We start from the raw sequence: 18,996 nt of genomic DNA, 5'->3' as shown, positions 1-18,996 counted from the left end.
GCAGCCTTCTCTTCTCCAGGCTGAACAGCCCCAACTTTCTCATCCTATCTTCATACAGGAGGTGCTCCAGTCCCCTGATCATCCTCGTGGCCTCCTCTGGACTTGTTCCAACAGTTCCTTTTTGTGTTGAGGACACCAGAACTGCACACAATACTCCAGGTGAGGTCTCACAAGAGCAGAGCAGAGGGGCAGGATCACCTCCTTCAACCTGCTGATCACGCTCCTTTTGATGCAGCCCAGGATACAGTTGGCTTGCTGGGCTGCAAGAACACACTGTCACCAGGGGTCTTGCTGATTTGGGCAGTAAAATGCCATTTAGCTTTCCTGTGTTTGATACCTGACTTTGTATGGGTCTGTCACACCTACCCCAGAACCATTTGGTTGCACAAGGACCATATCCATTTCCAGCACAAGCTGTGTTTGACTGCATTTCTCAAACATGCTTTAAAATTTATGTAAACATAAATAAATGAAGAGAACATATACCAGTACATTAGTAAAGCAAAAATATTACCTATGACATAGAAGCACTAAAGGATGTTAGAGGAATTGCTGCATTTTCCCCTCTCTGTCACATTAAGTGGTTTAATACAAAGCCTTTATTTTTATACCAATCAATAGCAGTGCAAGGTAGCAACATTTATCTGCAGAAGCACTGAAGATACAATGGCTTAATCCTCAATTATATTGAGAGCAGGATTCAAAGATATTTATGAGCATCAAGATGCAAGTTAGATTTCCAGTATGGTTTTCAAAACCATCTGAACAAATCGGGTGTCTAGCTGCTATTGATCTAAGTCCTTGTTAGGCCCTTTCAGAACATACTTCAAGTTGCCTAGCCCTATCCTCTAGTACCCAAATAACTTTGGAAATGTTTCTGCCCTTTCACCCAGATAGCTGTGGTTTAGTTTACAGTACTGCAGTTTAATACTCTGCAGAAGGATGAAGCTTTCTGTACATGCTTTGATTTCTGTCACGTAGAAAACTATTACTACAGCAATGCAGTAGTGCTTACTTTTGATGCCAGGAATTCAAGGTGGTGGAAATGGGACCTCTGTTACCTGCTGAGAGATACCTCCTTTGACCACTTTCATGGCAGGAAAGACCCAAAGAGACCACCGAGGGACCATTTGGAAAAGGCCTCAACACTTTCTGGATGCTATTTTGAAAATGAAGCAAAGAGCCTACCTTGCTGATGTTTTGAGCATTAACTGGTCTCTAGTAACTTCTGAATGTCCTAGCTCCGCTACAGGCTGGTTGTATAGTATCACATAGGCCAGAAATCCTGCTTTTGCTCTGATTCACTTTATTTTGAAACTATCCAAGGTTAGGAAAAGGGATGTTACTCTATAAAATAGAAGAGGCAACAAAACTTAGGAAAGACACTTCCCACATACCAGAATGGACATGAATTAAAAGTAATTTTATTCCACTTCTCAATTGCAGTTCTATCATATCTGATAATAAGGCAAACTACTAAAAGTCCCACAAGACATCTCAGACCATTGAAATAGTATTCAAAAACCAAAAAGGAGTTCACAAAACAGCCAGTTCTTGGGATCATCAAAATCAGTGGCAAGATTCCCATGTGGGTAAATCCAGTCAGTGTAAATGCTGAAAAAATCAACTGATTTCACCATTATCTGGGAAGTTTTACACTGGAGTCATTAAGGACAGGCAATGCATCACTGACTTCAATGAAAAACAGAAGGAAAAGCAAAAAAGCACATTAAAAGAATAATATCAAGGCACAGAAAATACATGCTACATCCAGGCATATGCTGTAACAGATAAAGGTTTCTAGGAGATTGTTTCTTTTTAAACAGGTAGTTGTACTCCTGCCGGGCATGATTCTTTTCTTACTTGCACTTGAAAAACTCCCATGTGTTTCTGGGTAGTCAGTCCAGAGTTATGTTAGTGCAAGAACAGGAGGTGTAAGCTGGTATAGCTTGCTTGAAGATGTAGTAACAATTAAAGCAAATGGAGCAACAACCACTGAAGATGTAGCCATATCTTAATGCTTACCAGAGGTTACTCCTTTTAACATGGTATATTTGTGTGACAAAATGAATATATTCCTTGAAACAGCTTCCAGCAAATAAAAAAAAGATGTCCCATGCTGAGTTTTCCTAAGGTATCAAGAAACTGCAGTAACTCAGAGGCCATCAATTCTGTAACCTAAGGCTTTTCACTAAGTAATATCTTAGGATCACCAAGAGTGTAAGGGTCCAAAAGTCTGTCCATCTCTAACTGCATTGATATCTAGACTATTCATAGCAAGATGAGAGGATGAACTAAAGGGAAAAGACATGAACAAAGCAGAACACAATGAAATAATGTGACTTGCCAAAGGAACAATAACAAAGGGATGAAGAACATCTATTTAAACAGATCTTTTGTCAGATAAAAAAAATAGGAGCTTTTTACATACGTGAAGTTTAAAGATGAAAATAGGATCAAGTGCAACTTTAATGCAGGACTGGAGCTAAGTCAAGGGAGTTCAACAATGACAGACAACAAAACAAAACTGAATCATGAAATACAATATGGGTGCTATGGAAGAAGAGTGTCTCTTAATAATCAAGTGATTGAATCGGTCCCAGGTGGTTAAAAATCCAAGGTAAAGACCTAAAAGCTGAGGATGACAGAAGAAAGCAGCCACTGAGTCAGAGTACGCCCAGGCACTATAAAATCTCACAGCAGGATCAAATCACAAACCCATGGTTGTGCCTGTGGTACGTTGAGACTATTTTAAAGTAATGAAAAAATCCTTAATGACCTGATCCAAAACCCACTAAAGACAATAGGAATTCTTTTACCTGCTTCAGTGGGCTGTGCATCAGATCTTACATTGTGCACTATAAACAGTCAAGATACGTTGGCTTTGTCTGGCTAGGGTCAGCCAGGGAACGTCATGGATCCAGCATTCATTCCATGTAAATGAGAAAGAAAAGGGAGTTGTTAGGGCAAGATCTCATTATACATTTGGGTAAAAGAGAAAATGCTGCTTTATACTGAGATTTCTTATAAATAAATAATTGGAAAACCTGGTCACGTCATGCTGATTAACTAGCTGGACTATCAGTTCATCCACCAGCAACATGCCTCTGCAGACTTGTAGGGTCAAATCTAACACTCTGGAATGGTTTCCTTCTCTTCTTTTTTCCCCTCCTGAGGTTTACATGATGATATCCTCCACGTGCATTCCTGGTCTTCATATAGCATACTGCAAGGACACAGAAATACATATTTTTAAAGGAGGAAAAGACAGAGAGTTTGCCTTGTGAGTTTAAATTATTAATTCTACAGATCTAATGGATACATTATTCCACATTAGTGGCACTTGTTCTCTTAACAAACATCCCTGTAGATTAGTGGTTCAATACAGATTTGAGTCAGAGCTAAGTTTCTAATGGCACTAGTCATCTGTCAGTCTGAACTGCATTTTTAAACTGGGTTACCTGAATCAATGCAAGTTAGCATCTTTCATTGCCAGGAAATGGGCTCTTATTTGATAAAGTTTCATGAGGTCACCAGCATCTCTGCTTCCTTGAAGTGGTACATAAACCAGTCAGGCAAGAACAATAGTTTCAGCAGTAGACAACACAGTAAATGCAACAGCAATGCATGACAGACATTTATAAAAGGGCTGGGTAACCCCTCTTATATACCTGCATTAAGAAAGATCTGAGAAGTTCCCTCAAATTCTTGTGTAGAGGTAGTTCTCAGACATTATCCATTGATGTACTGATCCCACTGGCTTGTCCCTGAATGCTGGCCTGTCTACTAAAGTCCAAGATATCTTCACCACCAGGCAGCTGCCTTTTAGAGGCTCCTTACAGAGGAATCTAGGGCATGAGGCACTAAATAGTAAATATATCCTGCATACAGCATTAACTCCTTTGTTGATTGTCTTTTGGATACTGAGGATTTCTTGGAGGCTCAGGACTCCAATGGGCAGAATCTATTGTTGGGACATTTCCCCCATTCACAGATGAAAGGTGGTTTGCCTTTGTGCCTCTACATGTATCTGCCCACTACTCAGCCTCTGAGCTGACAGAGCGTGTTTGATAGACAGGTGGAGGACTTTTAAACTCTTAGGTTTTTACAAACCCAGTAACAAGAGGTAGGGTACCAAGGAGATGAACAGTTAGCATCCTTACTGAGAGAAAAGCAGCAGTATGAGCACACTGGCTAGGTGGACACCAAAAATTAGTGTGGGTAAAAGACAATAGGAATTCCCTGACCTCAGACTTTGTGCTCTGTCAGTGACTGGCAGAACAATCCCTGCTGCAAGAGGCAGGTAGTCTTCCTTGACTTTGGTTTTTTCCCTGTGGTAAGGTACAATGAACAGGATTGGCAGTGTAAAGATCTGGAGGCTGGCTGTGCAATTTCTGTCATCTTACTCAGTTTATTCTGTGTCTGAGAGACAGTCACTCAGTGAAATGGCTACAAAGGCTTTTGAGAACCCCAGGAAGGGAACGGCGGATTGAAAATAACCTTGTATGCCTTTTCCCCCTGAAGAATTATTTCTAAGAAAAATACATGTATACATGTCCCTGGTGCACAGTCTAAGTGCTTACTCCTTTTCCTTCTACCAGTAATCACCAATGTAGCATTACTGCACATATGCTTGATTTAAGACCTTACTGATGATGAAACAGTACAAGCTAGTACTTCCCTCATAGCCTGGCTGTTTCTGTGCTCCTTCAGAGCCATGCTGACAGGTGGTATTTCTGTGACTTCCTTGGGGTGAAGTTCTAGACCAAGTGAGATTAAAGAAGGGGTCAGAATTTCACACTCCTCTACGAAAGCATTAAAATATCACAGTGGTTTGCATGAAATTCTGCAGTCACTGAACAAAACTGCCCTTCTTACGTAAGTTCTTACCAGAAGATAATTCTACCCTGCCTGGGGCACTGGGATTCAACATAAACTTCTGACGTGAGGTTAAGAAGTGTAGCATGCTGGTCCATTGGCAGGAGTTTCTTGTGGTCCTTTCCTTCAGTACTTTGGCCACCCTTCCTCATACCAAAGAGCCTCAGTCAGAGCTCTACAGAAAAGGCTTCTGTCTTTACTTGCTTTACTGAGTAGTTCTCCACATTTTCACTTGACTCACTCCTACTTGCCTAGAGTGCAGAGAACTCTAGGTTCTCTGCCTAGAGTGCAGAGAGGTGTACAAAACCCATGGGCATTATATGATACGTGTTGTGGCTCAACTGGGAAGCAAAACTCAAGTAAGCTCTAGTTCTGCCCTGAGCAGCACTGTCAAGCATCACTCAGACACTAGAGATCGTCTAGATGTATGTGCTGTAAGAAGCTGCATATTGTTTCAGACTAGCAATAGGTTAAGCAGCAAACCCAGCCATGGAAGAGCAATGCATGATTCCTGTGGTAGCATGAAGTAGAATATGACATGTTGAGAACCAGCTAAGAAAAGAGCTTGGGAAACTTGGAGTGTCCTTCAATTAAGGTGGTTCCAAACCAGGAGCATGTTTCCCTAACTCCTACCAGTGGGACTCAAATGGAAACCAAAGACGCCAAATGTCTTGTGTTATCAAAAAGCAAAACAAAACAGACTTTGCAGTATGTCCCAAAAATGAAGAGTCAGCTCTGAAAACACAGATTGTGAACTACTGGAGAGCCCTCATTCACTGACAAAATCATCAGCTTCTACTGATCAAAATACTTGGAAAGAGATAGGAAGGCTGACTCCAAAGTTATCCAAGTCAGTGGAAAGGCTACCAACAGGCTTCATGAAGGAGCATGGTACTGGGTCAGAGCAAACAGTCATCTTTGCAGCACCCCATCTTTGACATTGACAGGTTACAAATACCTAAAGGGACTGTATCAGAAAAGGCTACATCCAGGGAGATATTTCTCCTTTCCAGCTCTGGCAGTCTGAAGCTTAGAAACTTTCTGAGGTTGAGATTATACCTGCATCTTTGAACTTCAGCTTCTTCTTGTAACTTCATTTGTTGCTGTTGCAAGTAATTAGTATTCTTTACATCTACAGCAACTAGAAGGAAGAAGTTCCACAGCTGCACTCTATGTCACATGGAAAGTACCTCCCTCTCATTTAAAGCTGCTTTTCCCTGGTGCCCCTTCATCACATCCATAGCAGACAACAAATAGTCACTGTTTCACTGCCTTTAACTACAGATTCCTAAGTCTTTCCCAAGCTGAAGAGATTGTGTCTGCCTGAATAGAAACATTATTCATACCTTGCAGCCCCCCCCTTTTTTTTGGTGTGTCTTCTTAAGCCAAGGACATCAGACTAAGGCCACATGCAGGCTGTGGCACACAGCTTTGTACTGTTGCAGTTCCTAGGGATGTCTCCTTATGGAGGATGTATGTCCCTTTTCTCACTGCAGTTCTTGAGGGACAACATGTCTATGGGCACATACTCAGGGCTAGCTAGACTCAGTGGTGATACAAACAGTGGTTTAAATTACATCTGAGCAAGCAGTGGAAGTGTAATTCAGCATTCAGAACTGACAAATTAGGAGTGCAGGAGAAGCTGACAGGAAAGGGTGAAAGTTACAGAATGGATTATGAATAAATTTGGCCTGGTGTGGAATGAGGGACAGCTTTGATTCAGCACATATCACAGCTTAACACTCAGTGATTCCTCACCATAACAAGGAACAAAACAGTTTACACTGATCAAGACAGACAAGGTTTATTGCTGGGCTGTTAACTCCAGTGATGCAAGAGACAGCTCCCCCTTGGATACATGCAGGGTCATGGCTGCTGTAGGTAAATGGTTACAAAGTGTTGGGTGGGCCTTGTTCCAGTCTATATATATGTGTGTGTATCACTGTACATCTTAATATATGTTTGATAAAGATAACATGCCAGTGTTAAAGACAAATGACATTCTCCAAAGCAGCTGTAGAAGCCCTGAGTAAATCTCCAAAATGAAAAGTCAAGGCTGTTTTTCCATGAAGATGTAGGCGTCACCTGCTGTTACTCCTGTGCTACCATTGCTCTGCAAATAAATGCACCAAAGCCATGCAAGGAAGCTTTGGGCTTACAGGTAGGAATTTTCTGAGAACTGAAGGGGTCTTCCTCTTCCCAAAGTCTACCAGCGTTAGTGGGGGTATTATGTCACTGTTTGTTCAAAGCAGGAATTTCTTGCACTTCCTCTCTCTGCAGCTTCTACCATTTCTTTCCTCAACACCCCTGACTAGATGTTTTTCTCCTAGCTGGGGCATGTGACGTACCATGGGACCCCTCCTCAGCTCTGCTTAAAGCACAAGACTTAACCCCTTTCCCAGGCAAGATGAAACGCGTAGTAGGTTTGGGTACTGGAAAGCCAGAAGAGATGCGGGAACAGATAACTTTGGTTGGAATTTTTAATAGACATACAGGTTTTGATACTCAGGCTACTGAAATTCAGCAAGTTAGGCACTGACCTCATTGAACTGGTCTTCTAGAAATACCATTCATAGAGAGGAAATTACTATCCAGTGCATGCTGAAGGAATCTGCATCCAGAGATGGCGATTTAAGCGCTCATTCACAGAGCTTTCAATGAGAGATACTCAAGAGTGGCAAAGAGGGTTTTGAGCCATTAAGTTTTGAGTTTGTACAGAAGTAGACCTAGAAACTGTTGAAGACAGCAAGGGATTGCTTGAGACTGTGCAGCAGTGGTGGTGCTAGGCCACAGGGCACCGTGCCCAAAACTGCTACAGCAACTGTCTGGCATATCAGATGCCTTGACCCAGATGGAGTTTTGGAAAGAGAATGAAACTGTCCACACTGCAGATGCAGGGAATGACTGCTGCCTGTCTTTGGGGCTGGGACACTGGTGGCCTCTATGGTGAGAGCTGTACTCCGAATGAAGCATTGAGTACCCAGAGAAAAGGGCTTCAGGAAGACATGAGCAGACTGCAGGAATCAGGGTGTACAAACAGAAGACCAACAAGGCCTCTGCAGAGGAAAGTTTCTGAGCTCCACAAAGCAAGGATGAGCAACTAAAGACTACACTTGAACTAGGGCTGAATGGAGACTTCCAGGATGGGAAAGGCCTGAAGTTTGTGACTTTAGCAGAAGAAGGTTCCTTCTTGTCCTCCAGGACATGTGTAGCCAGCCCCCTGGGTGAAGGTGAAGAGTTTTGAAGGAGACTTCAGAGCCAGTTGACCCTGAACTAGGTTTCTGTACCAAGAGTAAAAGTTGAGTAACAACTGGTAGAGATTCACTCCTACCAACCTGACTTGGATGTCTCAAGTTTGTTGCATTCCAGAAGTTCAGACATGGGACATGGCAGAAGAACTCCTGAGGCCCATCCAGCCCTCAAACTCATTACACATTGCATCTTTGATACTGTCAGCAGCACCATAAGTAAATCAGAATGAGCTAGTTAAGTTTATCAAAGGGTTTATGAATACTCAAGTAGCATCCCCTGTGAGAAACTCTAGCAGTCATGGGAGAAGATAAATTACCAGCACAGATTAGAAATGGGATGGTGGGATGGTAAACAACCAACTCTAGGGAGAGATACATCAGAACATGGAATACAAGGGGGTACTCCCAGTGGTAATTTGCATTGATAGTTGTTACCCTTCGAAGAGCAAAAGGAGCCATAAGGAATGTCAGCAAGAGCAACTGGGTAACATGGTAGCTGATGAATTTCATGTGGATAAAATACACAATAATGAATCCTGGAAAGGTCAAGCTTTCCATAGATATTGCTGAAGTCTAAACTAACTTCCAGGAAAAAATAATCATGTGTAGGTCATAGAAACCAAGACTACTTTAAAAAAATCCTCAAAAGACAAAAGAAAAAACCAAAGCCATATTACAGTGATTTACTGCTGCTTACTTTCTTAAGGGTAGGAGAGAGAGGTGCTTGCAAATACTAGCTAGATATAAAGTGCTAACTACCACTAATATCTGGGAGTGGGCACAAAGAAGCATGCACAAGTTCAGCACACAGTGTCCTACTGTAGCAGAAGTGAAATGTTGACTACAACTAAATGTATGTAGCATGCCCTGGTTAATGTTTGTATGCTTGAAGGCAGTGCTGTCTGCCAGTTACTGAGCTGCTATCCTTGTCTGAGGAATGATGAGTAAGGTAGAAGAAGCGACCAAAGGAATTTACTGCTGCTGTCAGTTACAAAACTTGGCACACCCCACCTGAAGTGGCTTGGTTTTAGATATGTGAGGGCTGAGCAAACTGAACACGAGCTGAACCAAAGAAAGAGTCATGCTTGCAAAATGCATGGGAGGTGAATGAATATACAATAAGTACTGATATCCTACAGAAATGAACCCCATCTCCACTAACTTTCCTGTAGTTCAATATGGCTTTCTTCTAACCAGCCACTCCATTCCACTCTCTGGAGATGTTTGCGTTTCAGTGGTGGATGAGGTGATCTCTGTTTATACATAAGCTTGTACAGTGCACTGAAAGGCTCTCCAATCAAAATAAATGGATTTAAATTGGTTATTTTAATGTGAAATGCACATTACTATGGAGAAAACAACATCCTGTTGCATAATCTTGTTTATTTTATCAATACCCCAATTACTTTTGTTCTCTTTTCCAAACAAGTTTATAATCCAACTGGGTCACCACTGTGGATAGAGATTCCTTTGTCCACTGTTGTTCCAGGTGTAGGAAGGCAAATCACAATCAAACAGCACTGAGAGTGAACAATCCAACCCCATAGCAAGCCAAGCCAAAATGACATTTGTGGTCACTTTTGACATAGTTAGGGTCACCTTAGCATCAAACACTAAAATAGTAATCGGCTGCCACCTTCTTCTTGCAAAGGTAAAAAGGTATGTTGGACAGACTGTGAGACTGAAAATTAGCACCTGAGGACTCTATTACCTGAAATCTAAGGATCTCTATGGACTTGGTCTTGCAGATGATGAAACTGAGGGGCAGAAGTAAACAAAAAGCAACTTGCCTAAACTGGAAACATGAACGGGAGCTGCAGGAGTTTCTAGAAAATCACTGCTGCTAAGACAGAGTCACTTGCGTTTAACCACAGGCAACAGAATTTGCTAAATTGCAGAATAAGTAAAAATTACGTTTTAACATTAGTGGATAGTTGTGATAATCTTTAGTATTTTATTCTGAGGCCTGTGCACAGAGAAGTGTTTGCCCTGGAACTAGCAGCACCGCGCTTACCGTTGTGAAATGAACTGCACAGTAGACTCCGATGACAAGGCCAATGATGATAGACGCAACAGCAACCCAGAGGGCATTGCGACCCAGTCTTTTTGAGCCTTCGATATCTCCTTGGTTATAACTGTTTAAAGCCTGCGAAAGAGAAACAGAGTTTGTGACTTTTTTAAACAGAAATCTGTACACAAACCAACGTGACTGCTTTGAACTAAGATTAAGTTCTCTGTACACTGGGCCTGTAGGAAGAACTTCAGACAATGGTGATTTGCTTTGTAACATCCACTGCCACCAGCTGGAGGGAAGCAGGGAATCCACTTTTCAGTTCTGCTCATTTCATCATTCTTATTTTCAGTGGTGAGGCTATAGTCATATGATGAGTTTTCTTGTACACAACAGCATAAAAGCTGTTAGATCAACTCTAATCCACCTACTTGAATAAATCAGTTTTGTTTATCTCTGGAAGTATTTTTATAGCATATGTGAACTGTTAGATGGCCGCTTTACCAGCAAATAAACTCTTACACTTTATAGGCCCATAAGCATAAAAGGGAGCATAATTAGGCTGCATTTTTACAGAAAGCCTCAGGAAAACATAAAAAAAAAAAAAAGCTTACTTATTTCCTATTTTTCCAATTGTTTGCTCTTCAAATTTTGGAGAATTAATAGGTAGTTTGTTGGTGGTGAATAAAACCCAGCCCAAAACAAACCAAAGAAATACAGATCATCTGAACAAAAGATCCAAGCGCCATCTTCACGGGCTAGAATCTCTGTCCCTTTGAAGTTTTTGAACACACTGATAATTATCATCATCTACATCCTGAGGTATCGCACCAGACATACAGATATTATCTCAACACACTCAACTTTACTCACCCATGATTTAGCAGATATTCATTACATTAGATATTCATTAGATAGACCATACAAATATTCATTACATGCACAGATTGCAAGTCTTTTGTGAGACGGGCTGTAAGGCTTCCTGAATCCATTTTTGGTTTAACCAGACCATATATTGGAAGACTCAGTGAAAGACACTGAAGTATTCTCCTACACGAGTCTAATGCGGTTTGTAGTAACTTTATACCAAGAATAAGATATTACCACAGAATTTTTAAAAACAGTATTATTATTAAGAATTATTTTGTAAGATCAGGAGTGTTTGAGCTCATAAACCATGACATTGAGTGGAAATTTCTTAATCAGATTGCACTACTGAACTCTTTCAGCAGACTTCCTCAGGGAATCAGGTTAGTCATAACCTGATTCCCTGAGGATGTTCTTCAGTTCTTTATCATACTGTTCTTTATTATCTCTGCAGTATTGCAGGAAGTATCCCAGAAACTGGGAATACAGGGGGAGAAATATGGAGACCTGATCAAATTAACTCTTCTGTGCACTAAATAATTCAGATTGCCTTTAGAAAACAACTGGATGAGGTATTGCCAAGTGCTGTCACGGAAGTGCTTTAGTTACTAATCACTTTGTGGGGCAAAGACAGAGCAGCAGCTACTTCAACAGAATGAAGATCCAAGACTGTGGAGAGCAGGAAAGGAATGAACTTCAGAGGACACCAAGCTTTGCTGCGGAGCCTTTTTTCCCAAGCAGAAAAATAATTAGGGACATTATCTCTGTGTGTTCTCTCAATTAGTGAGCACACACAAGTTAATGGGCTAGATGCATCCTTGGTGTTAGCACTGCAGTAATATCACTCTGCCAAGACAGTCCCAAAGCAATGAAGTCTATATTCCTACAATTGCATCTCATGGATAAGTGCAGGTACTTACTCTCTGATGTCTAAGAAAGACTGAGCTGCTGATGCACTCTGGCCCTTAAAGAGAGCACTGATACATTTCTTCTGTTTCTGGAAGCTTGCATGCCTAAACATTTCTCTATTTTATTTCCCTAAAGAATATTGCTAATACCTCTACTCTGCTGTCAGATTTTGTTGAAGTTGGCTACTGGACTTAAAAGATATAGTGGGGAAAGAGGGAAGAGATGGAAATGACAGATGGATACAAATACCTAGTCAAATAGGATGATGTCACCTCTGATTCTTCACCAATGCAGCCTCCTTTTACAAAGCGTGGCTGGCATAGTTCCTCTCACCTAAGGTACTCCACAGTTCTCAACACTCCTATCTGCAGAAGAGCTTGCTTAGGTTTTTCACAAAATACATTTGGGAAGATCAACAGAAGGAGGATCAGGAGAAACATTGCTTGGCCTTGAGCAGGCTGACTTCTGCCTCTGTCAGCACCTATGAATGCAACTGTGGCTACAGGGAGCTAGGTGGAGAAGCATCACTGACAGCCCAGCCCTGTACTTTGTTCTCCCCACCCATTGTTCACTTTGGGTGACATCTAAAGAATGGTCCTGCAAACACTCTAAACTCGGTTCTCCATATATGCAGCCTCAAGACTGACAGAGTTGTAAGTGAGACACGGCAGCACCAGCTTGCAGTTCTGTGCAATTTTACTACTGTATTTAGGAAGCCTGGAGAATGTCCATGTGATTTCTGCAGGTACCACATAAATAATTCACCCTGTGCACTTTAATAAATAATGTCATTTTAATACAAATCCATGATGGAGAGGAGAAAAATGGCATTAATGATAAAGAGGAGGATTTGGGAGAGACAGGAAGGAGACAAAAGTTTCTTTATTAAGAGGTTAAATTAAATAGCATAACTTAGACAGTGATCAAGAAGAAAAGAGATTCGGGGAGTGGTTGGGGTTCTGATGCAAAGCTCTTTGAAATTCATTTACTTCTGTCAGCTTCAGAGGGCCTTTGAATCAAGCATCCAGTTTTCAGTGTTAGACATAGACAACATTAACATTTAAAGCCTTAAAAGTTACATCTGTTTATTTCAAAGGGCTAGGTGATATATACGGGATACAGCATCTGTGTGAGACATTTGGTCTGTCCAAATTTTCAAACCAATTTCAGCCATTTTCAACCTAATACCATATGATTTCTCAGGTTTCTGCTACCTCACTTACTATGAAGTCATAAGCTAAATTAAAGCCACAGTTCTGCAGCTGCTTATTTACTTGAGTAACCTCAGTGACTTCACCAGGTTCATACATATCTATTTATAAAAGATATTCACAGTTCAACAATGAAGCAGCTTCACCTCATATGAACAGAAATTCACTGAATTAGTTACAAACTATTAATCTCTTTTAATGTGCATTTTCTGATCCACATTCTCAGAGTGCCGTAATTCAGAATACTGAATTGCTTCAGAGATGCTCCTCTACATCTCTCACAAACCAGGGCAGAGCACACTGATGTTCTCTGATCAACATTCTCCTGGCTTTCTACGAGCCAGACTGTAACAAACCTTATCTGGCTGTGCCTGGAAGTGAGACATTCTCTATAGTTCAGACCAAAGGAAGAATGAGACATACTAGCTCAGTGTGACTCCTCACTGTAAGAGCAACTTACAGAGGAAGAAGAGGGGGACTCAGGGAGCAATTCAGAACCTCTGCTTTCTGGCAAGCAGGCAGGTGATGAGCAGGACACAATGAAAGGGGAACTTGCTCTGCAGGTTGTATAGTGGCAAGCAAATAGTGCTGGACTTCTTTTCCTTTGCAACTGTCTTGGTTGCAAAGGAAAAGCTTACCAGTTTGCAGAGGCAAGGGCCATGCAAAAATGCTTAAGAAAAGCAGCTGAGCCTTGCTGTTTAATACTCCTGAAGTAGGTACAGGCTGTCCCATATGGTGTCAGGTGTCCAGGGACCTGTGAGTTACTTAAGAAAAGCTGTATAAATAATAAACTTCCCAAATAAACTTTTTACCTAAAGAGAAGTATAGCTGTACAGGGACACTGTGGTCACTGTGCTAGTCACTGACCTAACCAAAGCCAACACACTGTACAAGGCCCTGTAGGATCCAAGTTAGAAGAGGTGAATGACCCCCTCAGAAAGTAAGTTCCATGACTTCTACCACCCTCTTGTTTGTTGTCTTTGCTTAGGGAAACTAATCTACAGACAAGGCATGTGAATCCAAGGGTAATAGGTGCAAAGAGCTTGTTACTATCAGAGGCAGATGAGCCAAGATTGTCACAGCTTAGCCACATACATTGTTTGAAACATGCAAATAATTAGAAATGTGTCAACATAAAGAGGGAGTTAGGAACAAACAGGCAGGGAGAAATAACTTTTGAGAGACTATTATGAAGTTGTTACAAATCTAAGGCTCTATAAAATTAGATGATGTCCTACATACACTTATTTGAAATACAGACAACTGAAGATGGCATACTGAGAAAGGCCAAAGTTAGTTCAACTATCAATCCTTAGTGCTGGCATTAGAAGTATCAGATTCATTTTTCAGAGTTGTCCCATAGTCTCCCTCTGATTCCATGAGCTGGACACAAACCAACCCTGCTGAGCCAGGTTTCACATACAACAGGCAGTTCAGTGCCAGCAAAGTGATTTTTGGGTTCACAACAGGGGGAAAAGATACCACTGCAGATAAGGAGCCACACCATGGGAGTCTCTCTGTCAAGAGCCTCCTAACTGTGGTACCTGCCCCATACTCCTGCCCTGATGCCTGTGGTCTCACCTATGCTAAAAAGAATAGGGAAGGTCTGAGTAAGGCACCTCTGGGACTGAGTGAGCCAAATAATTGTACAGCAGCATTACATAGCAGCTGGAAGCAATAGGAAGCAGAAGAACTGATGGCATCTGGCTGGAGCTGCAGGGGAGTACTAAGTGCTCCTGCAGGCAGGAGTCCTGGCCAGGACCCTGGGGAAAACAGATGTCCATCTGCTAAAAACACCAAGCAATCCTCACACCTGAAAGTGACCAGCAAGAAGGGGGCTGCTCTTGTAATGCCAATGTATCAACGCCCTGATGCCATTGAGTGTCCATTCTAGCAGCTCTTCTCTTACCCCATCACAGAAAATAAGATTTCCTTCACAAAGGAGGTAAGGAGCAAGAAAGGTTATTACCACAATAGGGAGCACTTGGGAGAGGTTGATGCTAAAAATATATTCAAGAAGGTAAGACCTGAAATGATAAGGTTTGTGTGTGTGTTTGTTAAGGTGAGAAAGACGTGAGGAAACCAGGGCTGGAGTTGTAAAAGTAGCAGCAGAAGAGACTGAAGACAAATGTGTCATTTAATTTGAGGGGTGTTAGAGCCCAGACTCTACTTTTAGAGTGAACATTGTCTGAATTGAGAGCACTTAAGGAGGACACGACACAGGCAAACAGGGTGTTGAACCATAACCCTCTTTCTAGGGGCTCATAGAACTTTTCCTTCTAGACCCATTCTAGGAAGTAGAAATTCATAGACAACTCCACTTTTATGGGTCTTTTTCTCTTCTGACACAAGATCCCAAGCAAGCTCTGCAGATTATAAAGGTATCTTCTGCAATAAAAGCAAATAACTGGCTTCTGTACCTCAGTGTTAAACCTTAACAACCCTAGGAAGAAGGCTGAGAAAGAGAGAGAGGATGTAGATCCCATCAGATGTGGAAATAAACCCAGCATAGGTTAAAGTGCAGAACCTGGAGTGGAGGTTAATGGAGCAGGTACAGGCTGCAGCTCTAAAAGGCAGGGGCACTGGGCTGTGGAAAAGAAGTTGGACATGTTATTTGCAAGGAAAAGGAGGGGGTTTAGGTAGGAATATGTTGAAACAAAGGATTCAGGTACAGTGGAGGTTATGGGTTTGTTTTTTGTTTTCCCCCTTTCAGGGAGTGGGCAGCTGAGACCTGCACAGACTGTTTAGCATTCAAGAAGTGCTCTTCCCACCCTGGTTTCTACATATCCCCCAGTGACAAGTTACTTAAGCCTGACTCCAAAAGCCTGCATGAACTTCAGCTGGGGTGTGGGTGGAAATTTCTCCATATGGGGTGCAAAAATCTTTAGAGGCCAAATTGTGTCCTTGACAGTTAACTTTGTGCAGCCCCAGTGCTTTGGTGAAAGCACCGTCACAGTGAACAGATGCTCACAGCCCCAGATCATCAGCTCGCATTACTTTATATAGTGTCCACAGATAAAGGATGCTGCATACCAGCAGAACCCAATCTTCCCAAATCAAGGAAAAGAGCATATTCTAAAGTTAACAACAAAGAAAATAAACACAGAGGGGGAAAAAAAGTCAGCTAATACTTATCTGGTCAAAATAGGTTGTGAAGGTGGAATAGTTCCTTTAAGTGATTTTCAAGCTTAAGCAATGTGATTTGTGACCAATCTTACTAGTTGTAGGAAAGTGTGCTTTAGTACATTTTAGACACTGGGAATTGTTCTTATACTTAATTGCAAAAAGAAAGAATATTTTTACTTACCTTTTCAGCCTGGCTGTCAGAGAAAAGGATGAAAATACACAACATGTTTTAAACCCTTTTCAGCTCCTAAACAACAGAAATACATTGCAGTATTACTGAGAATACTGATCATGTATACTATTTGAAAAGTCTGGATCTGACTCTGCAACTTCTGATTCAGAGAGGAAGATTCTGTTCTAACAATCTTCCTGAAGTTAATGGGATTGCTGGATTATTAAGGGCTGTGCAAATCATTATGGGTTATAGGAGTAAGGCTGTTCTCTCAGTGTGGTAAGAACTCAATTTTATAAAAGGTTTTGCCACCAATCTACAGTTGTAACTGTTGTGTGTTTTATTCTAGCAAAGAGTTTGGATGAAGCTAAAGAACATGCTCACTGGAAAAAAAGGCACTTATATCATAGTTGATTAGCTGAAACAGAAACCATATCTCTTCCTTTGCAAATCAGATTTCTGTTGCCCAGTTGCTCCTTTTACACATAGATCTGTGTCCAATTTAGTGTGCAAGTTAGTAGATGGAACAAATCCCACCAACTGGCATAAAGCTCCCTCCCTTACATAGCCTGATATTGAAAACTTGATTTGAACAGCCTTTTACTCCTCAGTCATCTGCTGCTAGGACAGCTACATGGGCACCCTGACAGAGCCTGCTGATGCTTTCAGGCTCGCTGCCTCACCTACCTTTGTCCACAGGGTCAGGGACAAGCGGTTAACAGACGGCTGGGTGCCCGCTATCCTGACGGCTCCTCCAGTCCCGCTTTGCTCCCGCAGGTCCCGGCCGGGAGCGCGACGCCCGGGGAGCCGGCGGTCGCCCCGCCGAACACCCAGCCCCAAGCCGAAAGTGGCTCGGGCACCCAGCGGGAGGCTACTCACCATGACGGCGAAGACGAAGCCGACGATGTTGATGGGGTAGGCGGGACAGAAGCAGGAGAGGATGCTGAGGACCAGGTAGCTCTTGGGCCGCGGCTGCGGCGGCTCGTCGGGCAGCTCATCCTCGATGTTGGTCTCGGGGCTGTTCTCCAGAGCCCTCTTGATGTCGGCGCCGGGGGGGAGCGCGGACATGGGGCTGCGGTGCGGTGCGGTGCGGCGGGCGGCCGGGAAAGCCCAGCGCCGCGTACCGGGCAGGCGGGACCCGCGGCGCTGAGCCAAGGAGCCGCGCCCGGCAGCGCCGCAGGGCGGGGGGGGGGGGGGGGGACGACGACGGGGTGGGACAGGGACACGGCCCCTGTTAGGCGGAACCTGTCAACCGGGGAGCAAATTCACCGGAGCTATCGGGAGAAAAAACGAACAGAAGCCGTCGAGGGTTTGCAGCACTGCCCGGCGCCGGGAGCCTCCGCCGCCGCTGGCACGGCGGGTCCGGAGCCACATGGCCCTCGGCTGTTCCGGTCCTTCCCGAAACTTGTTAACCGTTTGCAGTTGAACGACTTTAGAGGAGTTTGCATTACCCCCGGGGAGAAGTTCGCTGTGTTCTTACACCCTCGTTTCTAGTGCCAGCGGGCACCATCAGCAAAGGCGTTTCCCTTGAGCTGAGTTGAATTTGTCACCTCCTAACCCCGGTGACTTGCTAAACTTCGCGAAGACACTGCAGATCGGCAGAGAATGACCAACTAAAAGCAGTTTGGTGGCTCAGGCCCGGGGTATTTTTGCCAATTTTAGAAAGTGATTCAGTCCTCACTGAACATCTCTAAGGTGAAATCCACTTTGGGGGCTGCAGGAAGAGGAGGAAGCAAATGAATCTGTATTATTTCCCAACCCTAATGTATGGGAAAAAAACCCCAACAAACCCCAACCCCACAAAACAAGCAAATAAAGATCTGCTTCCATCATGGTTTTGAAGGTGGTGAGGAAAAGTATGAGAAGCCTGCACCTAGAAAGGAATAGGCTCTGGTTCTGCCGTATGATATTGGAAAAATGAACTTTATACTTGCATGGAGCTTCAGCAAAATGGAGAGACATCAGATGAAGGTTGGAGTTGAGATTTTGCACTGCCTAGCTCCTCCTGAGAGCATTTCATTAATGGAAGTTACAGAAAAGAGCTATGTGTGCTATGAGCTTTATGAATGAGCTCCTTGTGTCACTGGGAGTTTTGCAGTTGACTTGAATGGAGCCATGTTTCCAGTTTCTGGATGTCATCCTACGAGATACAATGCAGTTAACACAGTAAAGACATACGAAATGCAAGTGCAATATTTTTACTTTCATGAATTAATTAATCTCTCAACTGCATGCCTGGAATATAACATGGAATGAGAATCTGCTGAGCTATCAAACTGTCAAAAGAGCGTAGTCTATGTCTTTAGGAAAGAGTAAGAAACACCAAGTTACATCATGCTTGCCAATGTATCCATTAGTGTTCAGGCAGAAGCTCTTTGTAGCTGTAAAATCTCTTATACGTTTGTTCTCAGGGGACTTTAAGCATAGTTACCAGACAAGCTCAGAAAACACAGTTCACATCACACCACACAATTACTTTGAATTGATTTCAGTGGGGATGGAGACCATTGGGTGTATCTTCCACAAGGGATCAGCACCATCCAGGGCCACTCAGGTCTTTAATCCATGAGA

The 18,996-nt window shown here is 42.8% G+C and overlaps 1 protein-coding gene across 1 annotated transcript; it reads right to left on the bottom strand.

Annotated features, from left to right (window-relative positions):
* Window positions 1-1,408: 1,408 nt before the first annotated feature.
* TMEM233 (transmembrane protein 233) lies at window positions 1,409-17,604 on the bottom strand. The gene is made up of 3 exons (XM_061465824.1): window positions 17,305-17,604; window positions 10,144-10,275; window positions 1,409-3,226 (listed from the first exon to the last, which is right to left on the bottom strand). Exons 1-3 carry the CDS (start codon window positions 17,491-17,493, stop codon window positions 3,215-3,217), a joined length of 333 nt encoding a protein of 110 aa, XP_061321808.1. The 5' UTR covers window positions 17,494-17,604; the 3' UTR covers window positions 1,409-3,214.
* Window positions 17,605-18,996: the final 1,392 nt, after the last annotated feature.

Source organism: Pezoporus flaviventris, unplaced genomic scaffold (genome assembly GCF_033815535.1).
Source record: "Pezoporus flaviventris isolate CSIRO_AGI_PZ_B2104156 unplaced genomic scaffold, CSIRO_AGI_Pfla_v1 ptg000041l, whole genome shotgun sequence".
NCBI classification, from domain to species: domain Eukaryota; kingdom Metazoa; phylum Chordata; class Aves; order Psittaciformes; family Psittacidae; genus Pezoporus; species Pezoporus flaviventris.
The sequence above is the reverse complement of the archived record's forward strand: the minus strand, read 5'-3'. Positions and strand labels throughout refer to the sequence as shown.

Excerpts from the sequence above, each read along its gene's own strand:
- TMEM233 (XM_061465824.1), bottom strand. The coding sequence starts at position 17,493 with ATGTCCGCGCTCCCCCCCGGCGCCGACATCAAGAGGGCTCTGGAGAAC. Across the intron at positions 10,276-17,304 it reads GCTTCGTCTTCGCCGTCATG|GCTTTAAACAGTTATAACCA; the intron begins GTGAGTAGCCTC and ends TCTCTTTCGCAG.